General features: G+C 42.1%; 1 protein-coding gene across 2 annotated transcripts in view; it reads left to right on the top strand.

Annotated features, from left to right (window-relative positions):
- scube3 (signal peptide, CUB domain, EGF-like 3) overlaps positions 1–20521 on the top strand; it is an 80244-nt gene that overhangs the window by 23601 nt on the left and 36122 nt on the right. For both annotated transcript variants that reach the window (XM_020636671.3, XM_020636679.3), the window contains exons 3-4: positions 2328–2453; positions 11559–11693. In XM_020636671.3, the coding sequence (XP_020492327.2) occupies positions 2328–2453; positions 11559–11693 (261 nt within the window). The remainder of the gene's footprint in view (positions 1–2327; positions 2454–11558; positions 11694–20521) is intronic.

Below are 20521 nucleotides of genomic sequence, written 5' to 3'. Positions count from 1 at the left end.
TTTTTTATGATTCATATAAGTAAACTATAAACATCAGGGACATAGATGGACAAACTAATCCAGGTTCTCATCTTTGTTTCCCTGGAAGATAGTCAGACTATGTCTGATTCAAATGAGTCCATCTTTTACATTTTACCTTTAGGATTTAATTAATTTATATGTGGCACATTTTCAAAGGCAAACATCAGGGACAAACACTTCAAAGTTTATTGGAAGACCTGGGCAAGCTTCAAATAAAGACAAATCAAAGCAGTTGAATGAAAACTACTGTGTTCTTGGATGTTCAGGTTTAAAGAGGAGGTGAACAGAGATGTTTGATACTGCGCCCTGATCGAGGAATGACAGAGATGTGTGGGAAGAGGAGAAACACAAGAGCGTTTCTTTGTCTCAGTCCCTTCGCTCTGCTGTCACATCTTATTTAGCACACGGTGAAACAGCCTCAAAGAGGGGCTTGAACGGCTGGGATCATCGGTCCTAAATGGGCCAGTAAGTGCTGGTTTGAAGTGCACAGAGATCTCAATCCCTCGATCTCTTGGTTTCGTCAGCACGGACCCTCACCCATCATCATAACTGTAACAGACAACTCCACTCAGGCTGTCACACCAATCTGCAGCCTCTCTTTATCTTCCTGCCTCTGCTCTCTCATTTATGTGTTACGCTTCTTCACTTTCAATTCAGTTTAGAGTCCTCTCTGATGGTCATTTTTCTCTCTTAGGTATGATCCTTCATGTCAATAATGTCCATGCATAGATAATGGAGAAGAAGAATTCACCTCTAAACAGCTTCTTTCCTCATTCTTTGGCAGACATTTGTGTACTTAAAAAATATCTACAAATATCATCGATGACTTCATTCTCTGGATTGTAGTTTAAAGATTTTAGTACCTCAAATTGGATACAAACTCTGTTTCAGAGGCTTTTGAGTCCTGCCAACAATAAAATTCCAAAGAGAAAAAGCAACGTTCTGGCATACAAACTGTTCAAATTATAGGATATTAAATATGGCGGAAAAACTTGGCTATCAGCTTCAGTATTTAAAAACAAAACAATAACAGAGAAGCTCTGGAACAAACACCAGTAACATCGCTAACAGGTGAGGTACCTTATCGCTGAGCTTGTGCCTCATCCCTGTTTATGAGAGCTGTTTTCAAAGTGGAAATACACAGATCAATCTGGTTTCCTGTACTGCATCTAACAGTCCTATTTCATCACAGATTTTTTTAAGTAATATTTTGACATTGTAAGAAATACGATATCTTGATTAGTTGTAGGTATGAGCATGAAAACATAACCATCTCTCCTATCCGTGCAGACATACCACATTCTAGCACCTTGGCCGTTTGTTAATTAGCACGTTTTCCCTAGCTGCAAAATTCATAAAAAAAAGTCTAAAAATGTAACATGATATCAGGGAGTTTATGTGTGACTTTCTGCAGTTTCATCATCACCTTGAGGTGAGAGTGGAAGACCAATAAGTAAGAGTGAGGAATCTTTTCATCTTGATTAAAGGCATTAATATTCTGTAAAAGAGGTTTTATTATAAAACTATTAAAAACTCTCCTAATTCTATCCATATATCATATGTATTATCAAAAAACTATTCAGATTAAATGTTCATTACCTGTCCCCACACCCAGAACACTCAATGCCCATAAACACCAAATACACCTGGTAAAAACATTGGCGAGTTCCAAAATTATAAAAAAATAATTAATTAAATAAATGAAAGCAGAAGATTCATTACCAATTAATAAATAATTTAAAATTCCTTCCTATAAAAAAATATGTTTTAAGCAAAGATTTAAAAACATGTAATGAGTTTGCCAGCCTAATGTCTTCAGGTAGGGAGTTCAAGAGTTTATGGGCTTTGATGGCAAATGCCCGGTCGCCCTTGGTTACCAGTTTTGACCGAGGAACAACTAATGATGGTGCTCTTGAGGATCTTAGATTACAGTTTAAAGTGGTTTGGATACACTGAGGAGGATGATCATGTCTCTCTCAATAATTCCACTCTAAAGTTATTTTTAATCTTTCATCAGTCTTGTTTGAAGGATGAATGATTCTTCTTTGAGGGGGGTTCTTCATTATTCTCATCTATTATTCTCATCTGATAAAGCCCCCAGCTGTATGAGATATGTCTCTGGATATGATTTTTTGTGATTTATTAGTAGCTTCATGTCACATGGACAGATATGAGAGGTGCCACTGATCGTCTTCTTTTTCTCTTAGCAACAAAAACAAACGAGTGTCATTTCCTAAATGTCAAACTAATGGACCTCAAAGTATCGAAAGACACCTCCTCAATTGCCTGCGTTTTTCTCTTCGCAGATGTCGACGAGTGTGCGACTGAATACAACGGCGGCTGTGTCCACGAGTGCATCAACATTCCCGGAAATTACAGGTGCACATGCTATGATGGCTTCCGCTTGGCACATGATGGGCACAATTGTCTAGGTGAGTGTGTGATGTTTGGGAGTGTGTGTGTTCACTTTGTCACAGCGTTTGTGTGTGTTCTTTTTCCTTGACATTTTCTTCAGCTGACTTAATTATGCAGGAAAAAGCTCGTTATATAAGGCACTCTGTCAGGAGTACATGTATATTAAACTGCATATGTCCAACTCCGGCTGACATTACCCATGTGGCTGCATAAATTCCTCTCTCTGCATGTCTAATGTCACATCATAGATGGTAATGTATGTTCCAGACTGCTGCATTAGATATTAGCTGTACCCTCATTTAACATAGCAGGTAGCCTCTGAATGTGTTTTCACTACGAAAAGGAGACTTTTTTTTTTTTTTTTTTTTAAAGTAAGTCTGACGAACAGAAGTGAATTTATGAAGAGCTTGACCCTGAGCGGTGAGCTCTGAGTGAGCCGTCAGTCGGCCGTACTTTCCCATGGTTTAATATTTCACCAGTGTGCCATTCATATTACCCTCGTAGAGAATGTATTACGCTTTAAAAGGTTATGAAATGAGGGGAAAAAACACTGCTAAACAAAGACATCGACCCCTCTCAACCCGTTCTGTCTCTCCAGCGCCTTCTCCTTCGTATACCCATCTTGCCGTCGTCTCTCTCTTTTTTTTTTTTTAAACCCCCAAGCCAGACCCTGCTGCTCCTCAGAATTTCATAACGCCTCTTGGTTTGAACCTCCAGATGCTACATTTCACTTGATATCAAAGCTGGCTTTAGCTGCTGCGAGCTTGTTTTATATGTGAGTAACGGACAACTTGCTGCAGTGGAGTTTTCACGTTCAGGTGAAGCGATGACAGCAAAACTTATCAGCACTTAACAATGATTCACTATAAAAGGTCGTCTACATGCAGGTACAAGGAAAACATGTTCATATCAGTCCCAGATTATCTTGATGACTAGGGATTAAGGAACGGTGGAATGGAAAACACATCTTAAAATCGATAATAAACCTGTTCCGACTTGACGCTGCCCTCTTCCTTTCTCTTTCTCCAACTGTATTTTTCCTTCTTTTCTTGTCTTCCTCGCTCTCTATCTCTTGTGTTCCCTCGTATCTACGGTTTAAAGCGACGCTATTTTCCAAGCCATTAAGCAACGGCGTTCAGCTGTGCGTGGATCATTTGCTTTGCCGCGGATCAGCTCCTGCCTTTCGTGCAGGTGTGTAATTGCAACATATGCTCGTGTGGCTGCTGAGAGAGCTGCAACCATCGATCCCTTTGATCAAATCTGTCACAAGATTTCACTTTTTTTTCTTCTTCTGCCGTGTTTGATTGTGATGAGCTGCATGCAAGAGAAGAGCAGGAACTTCTTGAAACGGCTCAGGGAATCTCAGCATAGCAAAGGCGGCATTAAGACACACCGGATGATATATATGTTTTGCCGTCAAGCGCAAATCTTGCCCTGAGACCTGAAAGGACTCCTTAGACTTCTTTTTCTCAAAAAACTTAACTCATGCTAATACCCCCGCTCTGCTCTGCTAAGGAAATAATCCCCAGCACAAACACAAGAAAGGAGAGGAAGAGGTATAAGCGAGGTTTCATGTTAAGGCCCCCAGCTTCCTCTTCCAGGTTTAAGCTCCTTTTTGGCCCCAGAGAAAAAGATTAGTCCCCTTGGCCCTGGAGTGGAGAGCCTAAGCAGCTGGTTCCCAGACAAGGTCAGACCCTCTGAGCCCCTTATAGACCAGATGTGCCTGAGGCTGCACAGAAGGAGACGTTCACCTGATCCTTAAAAGTTCACACTGAGTTTGGAGTCTGGGATCTTTAAGTTTCTTCTCCTTAGATTTACCCCATGTTGTTTTTCTATAACGCTCTGCTGATTTTGTTTTATTTCCTCTGCTTGTAATGCTGTACAAACTCCCATTTGTGTCCATAACTTCCTGCTCCCAGTCCCTTCGGGCTTTTCTCTCCGCCTGTAGTTCAGCAGTGTGTGTGTATGTGTGTGTGTGTGTGTGTGTGTGTGTGTGTGTGTGTGTGAGCGTGTGACTGTCAGCTCAGGGACACGAGCAATGCCTGCGCACACGTCTCTGTCGATGTCTTCTTTTTGCGCTTGCATCCACACGTGCCACACGGCTCCTTGTAATTGGATGTGTTGGCAGCATAATGACATTGGGCGGTGGCAGGAGGCGGCGGAGCGTGAAGCAGAACGCTGCCTAGCGAGCCTCACTGGGGAACGCTCCGGTTTCTGAGTTCTGCCCTACACTCCACGCAGATGTCAGGGAGTCAGCAGGGTGGAAGCAATGCAATATCACAGCACGTTGCCTCTGTCTGCGCAGACTGAGATGTCACTCACTGTATAATTTACCTCACAGGGAACTATTGTTTCTCCCTCAAAAGTCGGCGAGGGGAAGAAGTGAAGCATATAAGGAGTTGATTATGTCTTTTATAACTGTCATGGCTTTTATCTCGCAGAGGTGAGGGAGGGATTGTATTTAATCACCACACCTACCTTATAGCCAAGCTGTAAAGGATTTTCAGAGTCTTAGGAAAAACAGAGGAATCAATGTCAATTTAATCCAAAACACACATCCTCTTTAGAATGAAAACCAGATGCAGGAAGGCTATTAGTTCCCCGCTGTAGCACCGCCGACCCCACATTTATGACCTGTGTGTTTTGTTTGAGGTCCTACAGAAACCAGAATTCCCTCCTATCATTGCTAGTTCGTTAAACTCTCTCAAGTAGCTTCATATCATAAACATCTGCGCAAATACCCCCCGTCGCTGCAACCACAAGTTACAACATTTCCCTGCGTATTGGAGCGAGAAAGACGAATAATAATCCTATTTCTTATGCTCTCGTAAAGTGGAAATGACAGGATCGCATGCAGCCGGAGTGTGACTCACAAAGGAGAGACTAAAGAAGAAGTGAAAAGACGACACACACACACACACACACACACACACACACACACACACACACACACACACACACACACACACACACACACACACACACACACACACACACACACACACACACACACACACACACACACACGTGGGTCAGAGTGACACCGGAATGTCATTTAAATGTGTTTGTCTTTGCATTGTTTGCATTAATTCATCATGCTTGGATCTGTTAGTCAAAGGGCCAATTTGGGGGTGTTGGGCGCCACTCCCTCAGCTCAACAGGCCATGTTCCTTTGATGTCCATTGATCAACACTGATTTGGTTTGTATTGATTCAGCAAAGCTCAATTCCCTGTGCAATCTATAGGGAAATTCATGCCCTTTTACTTTAACCTTGCCCAGAGATGTATCATGATCTATAACACAGAAGCAATGACATTAAAGGCGTGACCTGAGCCTCAGAATAACAGCTTCAAGCACCAACTCTGAAAAGGTCCCATCGGTTAATGAAGTTAAGGGTTTTGCCAAACGCTTGTGTGTCATTGTTTTGAACATAGAGAATGTCCCTCGTAAAAATCTTCGTTAGTCATCCAAAGCGTAGTGTCCTGGCTGAGCTTGTGTCCCCGATGATGCAATCCTTTGGGATCGGGTTGCAGGGTTTGCGAATCAAACGGGAGGTTTCAGACTGATGTATTATTGACCAGGTCCTGAAGGGAGAAAGTGGTCATCAAAGAGCGTCACGCTGATTTGCTCCACAGCTTTTGCTGTGCTCTTAAATGCATTCCTTTTAAGTGTATTGCCCACTCTATCAAGGCGGTGATGATAACCTCTGCACCTTTGACTTTTGCAGAAAATGATTGATTCTCGCCTTGAAAATGTTCTTTAAAACCTCGCGTTGTAGAATTCATTTAAGGGAATGATGACCTGATAACTCTGCACCAATCAGATCAAGAGGACAGCAGAGCACTGCATTCAAAGACGAAACTTAACCCTCCTCGCTTTCCTTTCTTCAGTTGCACATATCGTGCTGTCTACCCAATTAGCAGTCACTTTGCTTTTGTTGTGACATGCACAGAATCGAGTTTGGACAGGAGAGTCTCGCCACAGTTCAGAGGAGCGTTGCTGGAGTGATGAGTTAAGGGACGGATTTAAGACGGGTGCTTTAACCGGCTCCTGACGACTATATCAACATTCTCTCTCCCTGTCTCCTTCTCTCGTGATTGTTCAGTCCCACTCACCATGAAATGGACAATTCCAGCTGAGCCCACTGGCAGGGCTTTGGGGGGGAACTCAAGCCTGAGATTGGGCTTGTGGATGTAAGCATGTAGCAGACAGTGAGCAGTCAGAGGATAGTGCAGGGTCTTGTGTCTTTGGCATATGGGGGTCCGCCTCAAACACTTATCTTTTTTTTTTTAGTTTTGTGGGAGCAGAAATGACCATTTAGCATGATCGTTCCTCAAAGCTTTCCATTTAAATTGAAGTCAGCGAGACACTGGATGTGGAATTCAAGCTTGTGCTTGTTTACCAAATTGGTTACCCTGGAAACGAAAAAAGTCTGATTTAAATCAAAGATGTATTAGTTTTGTTTATGTAACATAAAAAATCTAGCCTTGTTGCTGACTTAATGATGACAGTAAACAGATTTTATTCAAGCTTGCAGAGCAGATGTGACTCAGTCAGCTGAGCGGTTCCGGCAGGCAAGAAGTGCTGGAACTAATCAAATGTTCAAAGGCGAATACTGGAAGTGTTTTCATCCATCAATTATCAGTTTGCAAATGTCACCCGCTTTCCTTTGATTTAAGCGAGTGTGTGTTCTGCAGATGAAAGATCAGGACTTCCTGCTACATATCAGTTTATACAACCTCACCTGACATCTGTCTCACACTGTGGCTGTGAATGTTTGTTCACATGAAGCAAGTTTTAGCAACCTGCCTGTGCACTTTTGTGTCCTTTTCTGGCCGATTTCAAACCTGGTGTCTTGCTCCTCGTTCATTCAGGGGGGTAAAGAAATATGCTGAGTCATTGGCAAAGAGGAAATCCTCCATCTTTTTTTCAAAAAATAAGAAGGGATCTTGGTTTAGTCACTGACGCCTGATCATCCACCAAAGCAACATAGTCAGCCTCTGCGGTCCCACAGCTGTTTTGCTGCCTTTCGCTGCACATGGCTCCTATTTGCTTCCTTATTAAAGAGCGTGTTGCTTTTCCACTCCTGTAAATGAAATGCCCAAAGAGGCCAGTGTCAGTCCACTCACCTCCTTGTCTCTGGTCCGTCTAGACCACAGAGACAGTTCTGTCTGATCCAGACAGAGGCCAAGCAGTGGGATGGATGCAGGTACAGCTTTGACAGCGGCAGTTTCTCAACTCTCCCCGCTGCAAAAAAAAAAGAAGAAAAAAAAAAAAAAAAGGAAAACTCTTGGTCAGCGATAAATACCCCCAAAGTTGCTGAACTTTGAAAAAAAAAAAAAAATGAAGCTGGGCAGAATAGTTCAGCATCTCTTCAAAGTACGAGTTCAGGAGTTCCTGTAAGGCAACCACCATGTTTATGTGGCCGTAAAGCGCTGCACAAGGCCAAATGTTATATATACAGTCAAGGCTATCTGAGAAACCAGCGGACACGGCCTCCGCAAACACAACCAATCTCTTAATCTCTCTCCGTTTGAACCTTCTCTTGCCCTGCGCCTCCCCGAGAGAAGAAGGGACAGAGCAGGGACATGTCTCATTTTTCAGAAGTGAGGCAGCCCTTTTAAGTTGATTAGACATTTTTTTTTTCCATCCTCTCAAGAGAATTAAAAAAAAAAAAAAGTGTTTTAAATCCAAACAACATGAGCACTTGTCCGGGCTATGCCAGAGCCCCCATTTCAGCCTGGAAATATTTGCTTTGGACGCCAGCCTTGCCCAGCACACAACACAGGCAATTATGGGAACTATTTAAACAGCAGAGATCTTCTGACAGGCGACGCCTCATTTGGAAGGATGAAGGAATCAGGAAATGAAACCTTCATTGATGCGCTGAGGGTATGGAGAGAGAATTCCCCACAGGCCCACTGTGGTTGGATGCATTTCTCAGGAGCATTTTGTGCATGTGTTGGGGACTGTTCACTGTTGTATTTGTGTAGCCACATTTGTGAATTTTGGAGGTTCAGTGATCACAAAAAAAAAAAAAGAGAGAGAGGGAGACTTTATGTGTGTTGGAAGGTTTTCCCGTTTGATTTGTGGAGTTTGGTGCCTATCAGTTTATCTGCAAAGGTGCAGCTGGAGGTTGCTGGCAGCTGGAGGTTGCTGGCAGCTTTCGTCAGCTCAGAGGTCTTCTCTCTCTGCTGCTGCCACTTGCATGATCCAGAAAAAAGACCATGAGTTCAACACCAACGTCAAATTAAAGCCTGGCCAACTGTTTTTTTTTGTTTTTTTTTAAACTTGTCCTCCCTTGACTCTGATTTAGTCAAAATGTTAACTTTGCTAAAAAGTTCTTTTTTTGTAAGTGCTCTGCTTCACCTGGCTGCAGAGTGATGCTTTTCCAAACGTCCTCAGCTGACATGACACGTTGTTTTGAGAGGAAAAAGTCCGTTTTACTGATGGAATGTGGGAAGAGGACAGCAGACTTGGCTGGCAGACAAGGGTCATGAGTGCTACCTGCCACTGACCTACTTATCCGGTCCACCCCAGAGGTTTTCTGGCTTGCCAGGTGCCACTTTGGAAGTGCACTATGTGTGTGTTTATGCATTCGGTGACTCCACATGCATTTCTGTGTGGAAAAAGAAGAAAGAAGAGGAGCCAGAGAAGTTTAATTTCAAACTGTGTCGGGCTGAGAATTCCCCAGAAAGGAAACTTAATCTCTAGGCCTTCTCAGACTGGACAAATAGACAGTAAATTAGTTTCGCATGACAGTTTATTAAAAAAACGTCTTGTGTATACAGCAGATTATTGATGCATCGAGCAGAAGGGTGGATAAGGTTCCAGTGTGGTCAGTAGAGAGGGACAGAGCCCAGGTCTCCGGGGTAAGAGGGAATATAAAGAGTCACCTCCAGAGCCACAGTGTAGTCACGCACAGGGGAGGCTGGGGCCACTAAGCTCTGCAGCATGCCAGACGTTGCACAAGAGCTGTCGTATTGAAAATAAACAAATATATAAAGCTAACGTATAGATGTTCCACCGCTTTTCATTTGATTCTTTTGTGGAGTCACAAAAAGTGAGTGCCTTTTTAGAAGAGAGCAGCTGGAAGTTCCCTAATTCATTATCAGTGGATATGAAGTCAGCAACTCTCGTTTGTGGTCCGTTTCCCTTTCTTGCCTCAAGGCAGGACGGGGCCTCAGGCGACACCTTTGGAAATGCTTTTGTATGCGCTTGAGATTGATTCACATGGTCGCTTGCTACCCTCCTGCTCCCCCCCCCCCGACCCCCTCATTTCTCATACTCTCTCTCCTCTTTCCATCCCTACATTTCCTTTCCCCCCCTCCGTCTCCTCGCCTCCTCATCTCCCCCACCTCCTTCCTCCCTCTCCCTGCATTCCTCTTGTCATGGGGCTGACAGACACTCGTCATCAGCAGGTACTCTGGCCCAGGTGGATCAGGTTTCCCTCTTGCCAGGAGATTGTGCTGCATGTGCACATTTATGGCTTAGTGCTGCACAGTTGGAGGTTTTCAGTGCGGCTCTGGTGTGCTGCCAGGTCAGATAACCATTAAGAAAGGCGTGTTGGCCTCAGACAGCTTAAGAGACACTCTTCTGGCTTTTGACAACGAGCAAATACTCATCTGTGGGACTTTATTGCGTCTTATATTTGATTATTGATCCTTTTTTTTTTAATTGGCTTTCAGGCAGTATAGATTAACCAAGTATTAAAACTTCTTACCAGATATTTAAGCTATTTCCATTCAGTGTTAACAGATACTACCTTTCCACATTTTTAAACCTCTGTACAACTGTACAATGATATTAAAATTAATTAGACACCGACTCTAGGGCAATTTTTCTAAATTATGATGACTTACTCTAAGTATATTTAGTTGATCATATTTCCTAGAAGCACATTTCTGTGCAGGATATTTACTTAAGTGTTTATTAAATGCTATTTAACAAATTTAAAGAACCTAAATCCTCCTTAAAAATCTTCAATAAAAAATACTGCCTTAAAACCTAGACTTTTTTGCGTTCTTTGAAGGGTGTTTTTTTTTAATATATTTATTTTTCACATCCGATAACGACAAGCAGGTATCAAAGCATACAAATTTTCTTTTTTTTTTGAAGGGTGTTTTTTGTTTGGACGCTTGCTATCTTTGATTAACAACACTTCACTTTTCACTTTTGCAGGCTGCCAAGCACCTGTAGCTTTCCTGGTGTCACCAAGGGTGTGACACACGCGTCACCTTTAGGAGCTATACATTTCACAATGCATGTAAATGAGTTGGGTGAAATGTTAATGTATTCCTACTTCTTTATGCTGATGATAACATTGTATTTTACTGTGAAAGCACTTAAAGCCCTGGCAACTAAAAAATCTGCAACATTAATTTTCACCTGTTCCATCTCAGAGTAGTGTGACAAGTTTGAAATGGGCTTGTTGCTGCCACTATCTGGTCCCCCTAGGAGACAAAGATTGGCAGTGTTTGTGATTATTGTTTAGATGACCGTATCACAGAATCACAAGTTAATTAGTTTCTTATCTCCATATTAAAAGGTTGCTGTCATTGAATATTGAGATAATGTAACTTGTTATCTTAAGAAATAAACAGAGTCTGATCGTTTTGACTTCATAATTTGATTTATAAATCAACAATAATTTACAATGTACATTGACCAAACATTTCCATGAAGCTTCTCAAATGAGGACATCGTTTATGTTCTATGAATTATTATTTTTAAATTAGTTCATACAGTTGACAAGACGCCAATGATGACTTCTTGCATGGCCCTTCTGATCTCTGATTAACATTTTGAATAATCGGTGGAAATCACCTTTTGTTTTCTTGTCATCACAGGTTTTTTTATCTTGTTTTCTTGAGATAACGAAACAATTAACTTGTCATCTTGAGATAAAGACATCAAAATGATTTGCGAGCACTGCCATTCTTGGCTTCCGTGTGTTCCTATCGTCTCTGTTTGATGTTGATATACAGCTACTTGTCCTTTAAATGGGTCATGACTTGATCCCAGACGACCTTCAGCCAAAGAGTAATCTGTGTCACATTTGTTCTGTCTTGAAGTGATGTTATTAATTAATTTTGGTTTTATGCGCCTTGTCTCCCGGCAGATGTGGATGAGTGCTCAGAAGGCAACGGCGGATGCCAGCAGATTTGTGTCAACATGATGGGCAGCTACGAGTGCCGCTGCAGAGAAGGATTCCTCCTGAGTGACAACCAGCATACTTGCATCCAAAGGCCTAAAGGTTAATCATGCATACACACACATACACACACACACACAAACACAGACACACATGCACACACTTTGAAGATTTACAGTAAATATTGAGACACATGTTGTTCAGTGAGGGTGCTTTGGCTTTAGGTTGGATATTACCATAGTGTTAAAAATGATGCAGTTTTATTTTTTTTAATAAAATATGTTAATTTTCATGTCCAGACTTTATTTTTTTAAGATTTATTTTTGGGGCTTTTTGCCTTTTATTTTGATAGGACAGTGGATAGAGTAGGAAGTCGCGAGAGACAGTGGGGAATGACATGAAGGAAATGAGGTCAGACTTGAACCCGGGCCGTCCGCTTGGCCTGCATACATGGGGCGTGACCTACCCGCTAGGCGATCTGCGCCCCATGTCCAGACATTTTACAAATATTTGATGAGTTCTGCAGATTCTAACTGAGAATGGGATTGGCCTCAACAGGCCTACATAAAAGGTAAGTGTCTTCAGTCTGAAGAGGGGAAAAGAAAAAAAAGAACGGGGATAAATCTCTTTGTTGTTTTCCTCCCATCCTGTCAAATTGAACCAATCTAGAGCTTGGCAGCATTTTAAGGTATCGCTGGTATGAGAGTGGCCCTTTAGGGGGACTGTGAGCAGAGAAAACAATTAGAGGAGTAGCCTCGGGCAGACACACCTCTTGTTTATAGAGCATTCCTGTGGGATGGAGACGTGACAGCAGAAGGTAGAGAGCCAACCTGCTCTCAGGCTTACTCATCAGACACGGGAACTCTGCACACATACATTCATTTATAACGTCATGGCAGCACTTAAAGTTAAGTAAGCTGTCAGGAAAATATCTCAGTTATGTATATTGTCTGGTTGTTTTTAAGTCTATAAAAAGACATCAGAGTGGTTGTAGTTTGTAACTGATCCACACTGTTTCGTAAAAAGGCCCATTTACAAAACATTCATATTAAAAAATTAAAGTTCCTTAGCTTTGCCAGATTGATTTCTATTTAAATGAAGCACTGTATTGTTGTAGCTGTATGTATCCCTTAATTGTGGAATAAGTTCAGTTCAGACCTTTATTGTCCCTGGAAGAGAAATGTTATCTAAAGCAGTGGACAAAAACATAGTTTGTTGAATTCTGTACAGTTTAAAAGATTGTATTTTTTCTTCTATGTGTCTGTTTTGTTTGGACTGTTGTCTAGTTTCAGCTTTCCAATTATAAGACCAAGTACTTTTTAATGAAAAGGATCAAGGCTGAACTACACCACTGATATTTGATTAGATTTTAAAGGCTTCTGTCAGAAGTGTTTAACAGGTTATTAAACTGAAATTAACATTGATGCCTCTATATGACCTGAAAAATGAAACAAGACCATCACAGAAGGATTGCTTGTTCTTATGTTGTTGTTAAGTAAAGCCTAAACACTGCTGCAACCAGATAGGAAGCAGAAAAAAACAAGTGTTTCCACTGTGAATCTTTCCACAGTGAGAGATATGATAGATTAAAAAATAAAAAGCAGGATGAGAATTTTCATCATAAAACTGTAGTTATGCATGTGTACCTGCAGGAAAGGTGAGCAAAGCGAGATGAGGTAGATGGGGCGCAGAAGTTTACAGCAGAGAGTTCCTCAATGGCACTTTAGATTAAAGAACTCTTACATCGGCATCATATTCTGTTTTACAAAGGAGAATCATATGTTTCTGATTTGTTAGCGGAAAAATGCCCATATATTTTTTCAGGCCTCTTGGTGTTTCCAATAGCAACAGTTTACTGACAGCTCAGAGCAGGCTTTGCTGGGTGATGAACTGTCAAGTTTGTTGCTGAGACACTTACCGGAGTGCTGCAAATGATTATGCAAGACTGTAACATTTAGCTTTTCAATCTGTTTTTCCCATACACATCAAATGAGCATGCTAGGCTAACCAACCACCACTTGGAAGGTAAAGGCACTTAACCTCATTTGCTAACACAGGTAAGCACATGAGGCTGACAGTGATATTTAATCCAAGGTGTAACATGTTTTTAAAGGTGTAGTTATCGTGTTAAGAAAAAGTCTTCAGCAGCACTAAGAGCTCAGAACCAAGAGGGAGAAGAGATATCGGTTACCAGATGTCACGAGAGAAGAGAAATCTGTGTCACCAGCTCTCAAAAGACTTTGTCACTGAGACAGTCTACAAAGAATAACTTTGGTTTGTCTGCCTGAATCCCATTCCTGTATCAGTTATGGCTTGTGAAAAAATGCGTCCAATGTTTACTTTGGTATCAACGGGCTGAGAGAAACAGTCACAACATGCACTTACATTAACCTCTCCCATTTTAGTGAATAGGCTCAGGATTTTATGAAGGTTTTGTGTCCGCCCACACAGATGTTTAACCAATCTAATTACAAAAGATACAAAAAATGAACTTCCTCTGGAGAACAAAAACGTTGGGGGGCACTGTCATTGCAGACGCCTGGATACACTTTTCCAATACAGCAATTTTTTTGTCATTCAAATTGTGAGCAAAGTCGTGCACAAGTCAAAACAAAATCATTTTCTAAGCGGACTCTATTTTGATTCTGTTTTAACTTTTAAGCAGACACAGTTTGCTGCGTCGTTTTAGGTCTTGACTGCAAAATTCAAATAATCTTTATTTTGTTCCCAGTTCACTTCTGTGTTTTGCTGCTGCTGCTGTTGTTTTTCACAATGACCAATGCATCTGTTTTTTTTTTTGTTCCTTGGGTGTATTTCTCCATCACTCAGAAAAGCAACATTAGAGAAAATGAACAGCTGTTATCACTATCGACAAACACATTCATTTCAGCAGTAATTATACAGCTGTCTACTGATTCCTCAGTCAGTGTTGTAGAGCTTTTTGTTGTGCTTCTAATTCAGGGAGCTCTGACAGCACAAAGGTAGAGCAGGGATCCGCGAGTCTCTTCTTCTCTGCCCTCCTCGTCTGTCCTCTCTGTCTTCTGTTAGATAACTGCTCACGCTGGGAGTCATTAGGGCCGGGATGTTCCTTAGTCCCCCGGACGGTGAACCGAGGATCTTGGACGTCTGGTTTATGAGATCAGTCTGGCCTAGTGAACTGTCAATGTTTACATTTCATAAACGCAGTGTTATTTGAGTGGAGTGAAGAGCTGGATCATGTGTTTCAAAGCACCACTGCTTTATCAGTGCTGTCAGATGCAGACTGTGAGCACCCGGACAGAGTCCCTCTTTCACTTCCTCTCCTCTCTCTCTTTCTTTATAAATGCCTTCAGTTCCTGTTAATCTTCCATTTTCATATTAATTTAGTCTTTATTGCTTCCAGACGAGTCCCATTTGGATCAGAGATTAAAGCCGCCATAAATCTATAAACTTCCTTCACACATCAGATAGCTTCCCTATCATTGTTTTATTACTTTTGAAAGACTAACAGACAGAAGAACGGCTCATCTGCTTATTATTACTGCTCTTATTACAACAGTGTGTGTCTGCAGGAAGCAGTGAGGAATTGACTTGGTGGGTTATTGGACAATAACACTGCAGTTATGTTGCACATATCGCTCTCCTTGTAATAAATGATTACACAAAAGTTGCAGAGGAAAAAAAAAATCCCTCTGAAAATGTAAACTGATCTGATCTCCTCATTGAGTCCATTTTATTCATCCCTTTATCCATTCAGCCGGGACTCCTTTGCTCATGAGCTTTATTGTTCTCATTAATAAGACATCAGCTTTTCATTTCTTTCATTAATGGGTCAGGTGTTCCCTCGGCAGGTTCTGCGAGTCTTTCTGGGGACAGTGGAGAGCTGGTCACTGCAGTCTGTGGCGCTAACAGCCTGTTTCCCCTGCTGGTAGGAAGCCCTTGTTAGCAGTGAGCCTGTGCCAATTAGGCAGCAGGGGTCTGCCAGCCTCTCAGCTAATGACAAGGCTGCTGCTGGCCTGTCTCTTATTAGACCTGCCCCTGCCCCCCTCTGAACAAGAATAACTCCGGCCAGACGAAGGCTCCATCGTCAGGCCGGACAAAAAAGTAACAGTTCATTTATTCTGCCCAAACATTTCCCCCAGTCAAGAAATAAAAAGGCTTTGAAATCCCAGCCAAGGTGCTTAGCGGTTGATAGGAATGTCGTTTAGGTCAAGAAGAGTTCTACTTCTTTGAGTTTGATTTATTGTCTTTCTTATATAGGAGGATAAGAGGGACACACAATATGTGCGTGAGACGGGATCCAGCACATTTGAATCCTGGAATTTCAAGCCTCAGTCAAGCCACACATCCATAATTTTAGTCCTGTGCATTTCGGGGTATCCAGTAGGGCAATTACCTTAAGTGTGCACTGATGGCCCGTTCTGTAAGTCACATATTGTTACTTGTGCATTCACTCATCCTGTCTTCGGGAGACGTTAAACATGATCATTTGATTTGGAGTTGGAATCATGAGCTGGGCAGGATTCACTACGAGGCGGTTTAAAGCAGAGGTGTAACTTTCAACTAGAAGTGGAGTCCTCTGGATTTGATTTCCTGTCACCCTGCCAATCTATTTGGGAAAAAAAGCGCTGTAGCATGAGTCCTCAAACAGGAAATGAGCTGGCGCTATAGTACTTCTGGTTCCTTTAGACTTGGACTTCATAAGTTTTTAAAAGAGTTCAAGTTAAATCCCTGAAAGAAGGTCTTTGGTTTAAACCAAGAGAATTTAACATTTTGTTCTTCAACACTAGCTCAATAGCCTGAGATATAATATCCAAGCTCAAACGTCGTCTTTCTCACGGGGCGCCGGTGGCCTAGTGTTTGGTGCGCGATGCCCATGAACAGCAGCTATAGCCCTCCAAACGGGTTTGACTTGACCTGTGGCTCCTTTCCATCATTTCACTTCCCACTCTCTCTCTCCCCACGATTCAGCCTACAAAAAACATTACGAAATGTATATATATTATCTTGCTTCACAAAACGTGTTGGTATCATAAATGTTTGTATTCCAAAGTGACTTATTTGATACAACCATCTAAAGGAAATTCCATTTGGCTTGTTGTTGAGGTAACCAGATCTATACTGACATTGCTGGTTGGTGTCCAAAAATACCATTCCTGCAGCTCTCTGTTGTGTGAAAAGCTGCGGGATAAGAGCAAGGACTAAAGTTTGCAGCAGCCTGATGATCACTGTGATGTTTATGAGGCTTAGATTTTTGATTATGTGAGCCTAGAGAGGCTTCACTGTCACTGCTCACTGCTGGAAGACATCAGTTAATAGGCCACTGCAGTCCAATCTCAAAAGTGCACAAACACAAACAGATCTTCAGATATAAACAGAACGGGAGGTTTACAGTGACAAAGGAGGTTTATCCTTCAAAATAAATCTTGTATCACTTTATTGCAGCTGTTTAAACCGGACATTTTTACTTTTATCATTTAGTTATTTTACAAGAAACCATGTCCCCAGCTTTTTTCTTCTTCTATCAGTCACCTGACTGTGGATGCAATCATCACTCTTTTTCTATACAGTAGGCCATGTCTTTCCAGGAAATGTTTACTTTGTCAATGAGATGCTCTTCCTGTGTTTACAACTTTCATTAGCTTCCCCAAGGGGTTGTTACCCCTCGTGCAGCCAATCCCTTCTCTGTCTCTGGCCCTCTTCCTTTCCAATTCAAATATGAACACGATACGATGGATATGATGGACACACACACACACACACTAACCCACACATGCAAACACACACACAAACACATGCATGTGCGCAACAAAACACAACTGAGTAGTTTTCAATTGAATCCTGCTGGAGGCACATTCAGACATGCTCTGTGATGACATTTCGATGCAGACTGCGGCATGTTGACTTCAGGGTATGTGTTTTGTGTGCTGGCCAGAGCTGCAGCAGTGTGAGGAATTTTCCAATAAACGTGATCAAATCTATAATAAATGTTTGCATCATATTCTCAGTTAGTTTTGCTCTCCAGCCATGACATTCCTTCTGAATGAAATCTGGCACATGCTATTTATTTTTAATTTGTTTTATTCCTATCGTACAAGGAGGGAGTAACTTTCTTTTCTGCAGTCTGATATCCATCGAGCAGACTGTTGTAATGATTTTTGATTGAATGAAGTAATGCAATGCCAAAGAGGCTAGTCTCTATTATTCAAATAAATCATCAAATGTATAAATGTTGGTATTTGTGGGGTTTTTATGTATGTTGGTGTGTTTAGCTGTGCTGTGTGGTTACTTGCTGGGCAGAAGCCGACATGGTTCTTACATGTTCCCCCTGTTGCTTCTCAGCAGGCTGGCCTGCCTGTCTGTCTGTGCATTGGCCACAGCACTGTTTTTACAAGTGTGGAAGTCACTGCTCCATTGCTCTGCAGCCCAACCGTATAACCAGGCTCTTTTCCTATTCTTGGGAAGTGGAGCGAAGGGAACGCCTCGTGCTCCCTTTGCTACCTATTAAGTCTCTCCTGTCTGTCCAGAGACAGAAGCAGAGACGAGGACATAAGGGACACTTTCCATTTGTCTTCCTCCATTTCTCTACTTCTCTACCCCTGTGATTATCTTCCATCATCTTCCTTCTTTGTCCAGACTTTACCAAACCCTGTACGCCCAATGTCTTCACCCCCACCCTTGAACAAATATACACCAGTGGCTTGGGCTTTAGTAAACGCTGGCTGCCTTGCCACTAAATTCTCCGCAGCTCATTTGAGACGGGCATCCCTTTTGGTCGTGGGTTTGTTGAAGGCCATCTCTAAGCTGGCCAGCCCAGCATGCTGCTGCGGATTGCCTGAGAGCCAGTGGGGTTTTTCCACTAACACTTGGCTGTCATGGCTTTAACCAGAGGGCCAGACTGAGCTCTGCACAGACAGATGCCTTCTTTAGCTGCCTCTCCCCTTTGATTTTTGGAAAGAATGCGGCTAATGACACGCAGTCTCTCAAATCTTTTGTATGGCTTTATTAAAGGAAGCTCTGCGGTGCTTAGCGTGCCGTGTTGTCTCCTCTTTTGGGAGGATGCCTGTCTCCCTTGGGACTGCACAAGGAGGTGACCTTCATGGAACAGGAAGAGGAGTGAAGGGGAGAGTGGCACGTCCCCAGCAGGTGCTGCACAACTGTCTCTGACACAGATGGGCGGGTGTACAAGAATGTGCATGCAGCCTGCATACATTATGCAAATACAAATGTGTGCCAATGCGTACATGTACATTTTTCAAGTATGCACTTTAGTACACACAATACACACATTTCACACAGAACTGTAGGAATCAAAGGTATTTTAAAAGGCATTTTATAAGATTATCTACTGTATTTTTTGTTCAAGAAATGCTCCTTTTAAAGTATATCGGCTTCACTTTGGAAGACAATGTGTCTCTTTGGTTGTAGCATATGTTCACTAAATGTGCTTTGTTTCAGCCACTTGAGCACAATATACTCATAAAAGTTGTATATTGAGCACTTTGGCAGAGATATGTATCCATCCAGAAACCTCTCTGCTGTCTTTTCCATTCCCCTGTTGTTTGTGCTTTCAGTGGCTCCTCTGAGTTAGTGAGTGAAATGAGCAGCCTCAACAAGGCCTCGGGGAGACCGAGAAAATCAGCACTCACACAAACAGTAGCACTTGGATGGATTCTCTCCGCTCCCCATGAACCGAGTCTGTCGAGAAAAGAGTTACTTCCTTGACCGGGTGGCTGTCCCGTCGCTCCGTCTGACCATCTGTGTCGCTGCTCAGCCTCAAAAAGCCAATCCAGTCCAGCTTGTTTCACATTCTCTCTTTTTTTTTTTTTTTTTTTTTTCATGCGCTGACATTTTTATCCTCCTATTAAAACTTTTAAGGGCCCATTATCTAAGAGGAAGGAATGCTGCTTTAATGGTGTGGTGGCTCCATGCTTAGGCCCCTTCTTTTCAGTTTGCAACCAACCAACCACCACCAGCTAGCTGCTTAATGTTCTCCAGCCAGCGCAGAGCAAAAGAGGGGACCGTCTCCCCTCTGAGACGAATGACATTAGCTCAGCGCGGACCATGAGCCCTCCTTTCACTGCCCCGAGCACTCAGAGCAGACTATAAACCCTTGGCATGCCTTCCACTACTTCAGCCCCATTGTTTCACTCTCTCCACTACATGGTTTTCAGGTTTAAGAGAGCTTGCAGCGCTGCGGTGAAGGACTTGTGGCCTCCTTGCATCTTTTGTTCGAGGATCATAGGTTTCGGCATCTTGGCGAGAATACCCATGTTAACTTTTCTTCTTTTGCATAGTTTCCTAATGTCAAGTAAAAGCACATACCCTATGGTGCAAAGTTTACTGTTATTAGCTTCTTCTTAAGTCATACATAGCCTGAAGCTTCTTCAAGTTTAGAATACAACTTTTTTTTTTGTTCATGAACGAGATGTTTTAATGTCAGGGAATGTCTCAGTAGATATCTTAAAGTGCAGTGAGAGCTGCTTTGGTTTTGAGAGTTTCAACAAAACGGCTTCTTCATTTGTCGCTTATTATCTTAGAATTTAAAATGGCATGCCATTGATTCAACGAGTTGTTTCTGCTGCAGTCTGCACACAGTTATCTGTTTAAACTCACCTGACCAGGAGTGGATCCACATATACCTTTTCTTTTTAATTGGTGTTTTCCTCACCTGTTGGCTTTCAGAAAACAACACTTAGTGTAATGTCCTGCAGGCGATGTAGCTGCTCTCTCTCATTAAGTGACTGACTCAATGACGGACAAAAAAATGGATTCTGCTTCAAAAATCGAAAAATAATTTACTGCTTTCACCCCAAGGATCATTGTTTTCTTTGATTTGATTTGTGCTTAAAAAGTTATGCTCTGGATATTTAACATTTAGTTCTCCAATACACCCGTGGCGTTTTCAATTAAATTTCTTTTTTTTTTGTTGAATTCATTTTTTTTTTTCA

Source organism: Labrus bergylta, chromosome 12, assembly GCF_963930695.1.
Source record: "Labrus bergylta chromosome 12, fLabBer1.1, whole genome shotgun sequence".
NCBI lineage: Eukaryota > Metazoa > Chordata > Actinopteri > Labriformes > Labridae > Labrus > Labrus bergylta.
The sequence above is the reverse complement of the archived record's forward strand: the minus strand, read 5'-3'. Positions and strand labels throughout refer to the sequence as shown.